General features: G+C 60.9%; 1 protein-coding gene across 1 annotated transcript; it reads right to left on the bottom strand.

Annotated features, from left to right (window-relative positions):
- Nucleotides 1-433: 433 nt before the first annotated feature.
- Nucleotides 434-3,103, bottom strand: LOC149271893 (large ribosomal subunit protein uL2m-like). Its single transcript, XM_089507016.1, has 7 exons — nucleotides 3,023-3,103; nucleotides 2,799-2,931; nucleotides 2,327-2,468; nucleotides 2,119-2,234; nucleotides 1,658-1,768; nucleotides 1,102-1,175; nucleotides 434-652 (listed from the first exon to the last, which is right to left on the bottom strand). The coding sequence occupies exons 1-7, from the start codon at nucleotides 3,101-3,103 to the stop codon at nucleotides 434-436; spliced, it is 876 nt and encodes a 291-aa protein (XP_089363142.1).
- Between the last annotated feature and the right edge of the window lie 2,691 nt (nucleotides 3,104-5,794).

The raw sequence follows: 5,794 nt of genomic DNA, 5'->3' as shown, positions 1-5,794 counted from the left end.
CTATATCAGCAAGCCAGTCCCTGTATAATGTATAGATAAATCAGTGACCAGCCCCTGTATAATGTATAGATAAATCAGCGAGCCGGCACCCTGTATAATGTATAGTTAAATCAGCGAGTCGGCCCCTGTATAATGTATAGATAAATCAGTGAATAATACATGATATGGGGCAGCTGAGCTCTTCTCGCTGGTTTTGTTATGATGCAGACACTGTTTAGTAGACGGGGCTCTCTGTATAAACACATTGTACAGGGCCCTGGACTCTGTGGCTGACATAGAAACAATCATAACACCTCCTTGTGCATTTCCTCCAATCAGAACGTTTATTGAGCTCTCGTTCGTTAGAATCTGGGTCCCTTCAGTCACCTCAGTAACACAGAGATCAGTTCTGGTTCAGTCCAAACGCAGCCCCGCCGCCGGGCTGCTGCACTCCTCATGCCCGGGGAGCTGCAGCCGCGCATGGCAACGCCAAGTAACTCTTCAAGGCCGGGAGAGGCTTAATCTTTCGTCCAGCCCAGCCTCCCTTCCTCTTCCACAACCCGCTGGACGGACGGACCCCGAGCCACCGGTTCCGACCCGCTTTGCCAATGATTCGCTTGTTGTGGTCAATGTTGGATATACGACCCACGGTGGCGACACAGCCCTCCAGGACCTGGGGGGGCAACACAGGGACTTACAGAGAAAAGGCCGGAAGCTGAACCTAGAGGGTCAGAGGCTGGAACTGAAGGAAGTTTCACTTTACCAAGAGGGTGGTAGAGGAGTGGAACAGCCTCCCAGCAGAGGTGGTAGAGGGTAATACAGTGAGGGTATTAAACATGCATGGGATAGACATACGGCTCCTGAATCTAAGACGAGACCAACGACTGATTAAGGTTTGAGTCTTTACAGCAGGAGAAACGGGAGACTAGACGGGGGCCGATCTGCTGGCAGGTTCTGGGTTTCAGTATAATAGGGCGAGGGCCGCATTTAAACAGGACATGAAGAATCTGGACACGTGTGTGTATGTGTGGGGGATGATGGACACGTGTGTGTATGTGTGGGGGATGATGGACACGTGTGGGGGGGGGGGGGGGGGTGATATCAGACTGCTTGTTTCCTCACCTGAATCTGTCTCTTTGACGGGAGCTGCACAATGGCCGTACCGTTCACCTTCCTGAGTAACACGCCACACGTACCTGGCCACGGAGAGAGGACACGGATGCCACAGACATTACTAGCCAATTACCAGTCACTGCATTTTGTCAGTTCAAATCCCCTGTATGGAGCAGCCCTCAACGGACACGTTACACGTCAGCGACCGCTTTCCCACCTCCACACATAGGGCCACTTAAGCCATCACACCGATAGGCCACGTATACCGGAACGGCGGGCCCCTTTTTTGAGGTATTTAAATAAAGCCACATTTTACAGATCCAGGCTGCCCCACGCACCGTGGCCCACGGGGGCCGCTCCCTATTACTATACAGAACGAGCCCTCAGTCCCAGCAGCCCTGACAATCGTTAGCTGGGAAAGTATTTACCCCGGATTATCTGACACGGTCTCCCACGGGATTTGCTATAACAAAAAACGGCCCCGTTATACACGTTTATATGACACGCATGACCACGAGTACCACGTTAACCCCACGTATGACCAACAGCTCCAAACGCCACCCACCTGCGGCCCGGATGTACTGAGCTCCCTTCCCAGGAACCACCTCCAGGTTATTGATGAGGGTCCCCACGGGGAGGGCCCCCAGCGGGTGAGCGTCTCCTTCTTGAGCAGACACTGTGGAGACACAAAACGGGTTAGTCAGCAGACCCCCAGTCAGCGTGGCCACCATACTTGCGTACCGGCCAATGCCCGGAGCTACTGCCACCATACTCACCTACCGGCCAACGCCCAGCTACTGCCACCATACTCACGTACTGGCCGTGCGGCCAATGCCCAGCTACTGCCACCATACTCACGTACCGGCCAATGCCCAGCTACTGCCACCACACACACGTACCGGCCGTGCGGCCAATGCCCAGCTACTGCCACCATACTCACGTACCGGCCAATGCGCAGCTACTGCCACCACACACACGTACCGGCCGTGCGGCCAATGCCCAGCTACTGCCACCATACTCACGCACCGGCCATGCGACCAATGTGGCCTGACGTGGTGATCAGATCACCTTCCTCCATGTTTTCGGTGGCAATGATCCAGCGCTTCCTCTTGCCACCAGCCACCAGCGCGATGTCCGCAGACCTAAGCGGGGGGGGGAAGAATAGTACACGGAGGTAAGAGGGCGGCAGGCATAAGTGGGGCCTCGTGGGACGCTCCGTGGCACCTGCGCTCACCTGCAGGGGTCGTAGCGAACCTCTATCACCTTCTCCTGAAACGGGGCGTTCTCCCTCCCCGGCTCATAATGCAGTCTCTGGAAGTCGATCATGCGGTAGAGCTGCTTGTGGCCTCCCCCGATGCCATGGACTCGGACTCGCCCTGGATAGGGAGGGGTTAAAATGTGCAGGTTGTTGCCACGTGGCCAGTGAACGGCAACAAGTCCCCAAACTGCGTGCCCTTCTCACAACGCTTAAACAGTTACACAAAATGTGCAATATTAACTAAACAGTGCGAAACAGACCACAGACAGGCTTCGTGGGCAGCTGCAGAGGCACCGATCACCCAGCGTGGAGGAAAAACTCACCAGAGAATTAAGGCAGCCCCCGATAACAGAGCGGCGGCGGGGAAAGCCCGCCCAGCGCCCCGGTAACAGAGCGGCGGCGGGGAAACCTTTGAAGAAGACTCGCATCCCAAACCCCAGCCTCCTACCGGTGTGGTCTCGGCCGCCCGTTTTCTTCTTGCCGATGGGGTTGATAGTGTATTTGGTCCGATTCTTCCATACTTTGATGTTGTTGAGGCAGGCGGAGGTCAGGAGGCCTCTAAGCGTCACCACCGGGGGCGCCTACGGGAGACAACAGACGTTACTCCTGCCAGACAGACCCGGCGCGCAGACAGACAGACAGACAAACCGGGCGCCCCACGCGCAGACAGACCTGGCACCGGACGGGTGGCCCCGGGGTAAATGAGGACACGGCCAGCGAGCGGAAGGCGCGGGTCAGAGCACACACAGCCATCTGTCCTGAGAGAGGAACGGGTTAAGTTATGACACAGAGAAGCCCCTCCCAACGTGGCATCTAACCCTGGACAGTTTCCCCGATGCCCCCAACTCACCTGTCTCAGGTCACGACGCGCCTTCCGATGACGTCACAGCGTTGCGTCCAATGGGAGCATTTCAACCTTCCCAACATGGCAGCAACGCGACAACCGCAGCATGACGACCCCGATACAGCCACGCCCCTGTCACGTGACCAGCGCACAGGCGGATGACAACAATGCGGAGCAGGGGATTGTGGGAAGAGACCGAGCGACCCTAGGAGAGGTGCGTGCTGCGCGACGGCTCTGGGGGCGACATTCACTGAGGAGTATGAGCAACATGTACTGCACTACTGACGGGGGGCGGGGGTGCAGTGGCTGTTAACCCAGTCCTGCCCAGTGGTTCAAATTTAATGAATGTGGTAATTAATCCCGTTCCCTCGGGAACCGTCGCCCTCTCTGGGGTTTACGGGGTCGTCCTCTGTCGGGGTGGGGGGTTTACAGGGTCGTCCTCTGTCGGGGTGGGGGGTTTACGGGGAACCGCCCTCCGGTTGCAGTGACCGGCTGTCAGTGGGAGGAGTCTCATTGCTTGGGTGGCGCAGCTTCTTCCGGCTCCTCAGCCTCTGGAGCTCGCCCTCTAATCTGCCCCGGGAGCCGCCTGCTCGGTTATTTACCCCGAGACCGGTCCAATAACCTCAGAGGTTCGTCCAGGTGTCCTGCAAAGGTTAACGTCGCTAAATCGGGGTTGGGCTTCGTAACTGCAGAATCTCCTTAACCCTTTCAACCCCCAGATACATCTGCACTGCAGGGATTGTTCTGTTACATTTTTGCGGTGTCAGGTTTGTAGAGAGCAGTGTGTGTGTTGCAGGTGTGGAGGAGGGAGGGAGGGGGGGGGTGTTGCGGGAGCGCGCGCGGGGTGTGTGTCGTTGCGGGGTATAGAGAGAGCACGGGGTGTGTTTTGCGGGGTGTGTGTTGTTGCGGGGTATAGAGAGAGCATGCGGGGTGTGTTGTGTGGAGTGTGTGCGTTGTTGTTGCGGGGTGTGTGTTGTGGGGTATAGAGAGAGCATGCGGTGTGCGTGAGGTGTGTTGTGGGGTGTGTGTTTTGCGGGGTGTAGAGATAGAGCGGGGTGTGTGTTTTGCGGGGTGTAGAGAGCGTGCACGGTGTGTTACGGTGTCAGGTGCTCTGGGAGTTTCTAGACCTTTCCATGTGGCAGGCGGGCTGGCAGCGTGTGCGGGGGGGGTCCCAGTGATCGGGGAACCCCAGACCCCATTTGTTAGGTTATTCTCCCCAGTATTTCCGTGTTAACGTGTTATGGCGCCGCACCCCGCTATCTCTTTGGGGACACCCCGGTAACTGTTGTGTGTTCACTTGTAGGACTATGTCCGTGATGATGTACCCACGAGAGGAGAAGCTGGACAAACTGTCCCAGGAGGAGATCATCTCCAACACCAAGCTGGTGATGCAGGGGCTCGAGGCGCTGCGGAACGAACACAATTCCATCCTCCACAGCCTGCTGGAGACCATCAAATGCCTGAAGAAGGACGAGGAGGCAAACCTGGTGCACGAGAAGTCGGGGCTCCTGCGCAAGTCTGTGGAGATGATCGAGCTCGGCCTGGGGGAGGCGCAGGTGAGCGAGAGAGAGGGCCGGGGGGAGGAGCGAGCGAGAGGGCCAGGGGGAGGAGCGAGCGAGAGGGCCGGGGGGAGGAGCGAGCGAGAGGGCCGGGGGGAGGAGCGAGCGAGAGGGCCGGGGGGAGGAGCGAGCGAGAGGGCCGGGGGGAGGAGCGAGCGAGAGGGCCGGGGGAGGAGCGAGCGAGCGAGAGAGGGCCGGGGGAGGAGCGAGCGAGCGAGAGGGCCGGGGGAGGAGCGAGCGAGAGGGCCGGGGGAGGAGCGAGCGAGAGGGCCGGGGGAGGAGCGAGCGAGCGAGAGGGCCGGGGGGAGGAGCGAGCGAGAGGGCCGGGGGAGGAGCGGAGCGAGAGGGCCGGGGGGAGGAGCGAGCGAGAGGGCCGGGGGAGGAGCGAGCGAGAGGGCCGGGGGGAGGAGCGAGCGAGCGAGAGGGCCGGGGAGGAGCGAGCGAGCGAGAGGGCCGGGGGAGGAGGGAGCGAGCGAGAGGGCCGGGGGAGGAGCGAGCGAGCGGGCCGGGGGAGGAGCGAGCGAGCGGGCCGGGGGGAGGAGCGAGCGGGCCGGGGGGAGGAGCGAGCAGGCGGGCCGGGGGGGAGGAACGAGCAGGCGGGCCGGGGGAGGAACGAGCGAGAGGGCCGGGGGGAGGAGCGAGCGAGCGAGAGGGCCGGGGGAGGAGCGAGCGAGCGAGAGGGCCGGGGGAGGAGCGAGCGAGCGAGAGGGCCGGGGGGAGGAGCGAGCGAGAGAGGGGGGCGCGGGTGAGAGAGAGAGGGCCGGGAGGGGGCGCGGGTGAGAGAGAGAGGGCCGGGAGGGGGGCGCGGGTGAGAGAGAGAGGGCCGGGGAGGGGGGCGCGGGTGAGAGAGAGAGAGAGGGCCGGGAGGGGGGCGCGGGTGAGAGAGAGAGAGGGCCGGGAGGGGGGCGCGGGTGAGAGAGAGAGAGGGCCGGGAGGGGGGGCGCGGGTGAGAGAGAGAGAGGGCCGGGGAGGGGGTGCGCGGGTGAGAGAGAGAGAGGAGGGCCGGGAGGGGGGGCGCGGGTGAGAGAGAGAGAGGGGCCG

The sequence above is a fragment of the Sceloporus occidentalis genome, unplaced genomic scaffold (assembly GCF_023333645.1).
Source record: "Sceloporus occidentalis isolate IW3139 unplaced genomic scaffold, rSceOcc1.0.p SCAF_451, whole genome shotgun sequence".
NCBI classification, from domain to species: Eukaryota; Metazoa; Chordata; class Lepidosauria; order Squamata; family Phrynosomatidae; genus Sceloporus; species Sceloporus occidentalis.
The sequence above is the reverse complement of the archived record's forward strand: the minus strand, read 5'-3'. Positions and strand labels throughout refer to the sequence as shown.

What these genes read in the sequence shown, in the direction of transcription:
- LOC149271893 (XM_089507016.1), bottom strand. Translation starts at nt 3,103, where the DNA reads ATGGCTGTGTGTGCTCTGACCCGCGCCTTCCGCTCGCTGGCCGTGTCC. An exon ending in GGGCGGCCGAGACCACACCG is followed by an intron (nt 2,469 to 2,798) that starts GTAGGAGGCTGG and finishes CTCCCTATCCAG; the next exon opens with GGCGAGTCCGAGTCCATGGC. An exon ending in GTTCGCTACGACCCCTGCAG is followed by an intron (nt 2,235 to 2,326) that starts GTGAGCGCAGGT and finishes CCCCCCGCTTAG; the next exon opens with GTCTGCGGACATCGCGCTGG.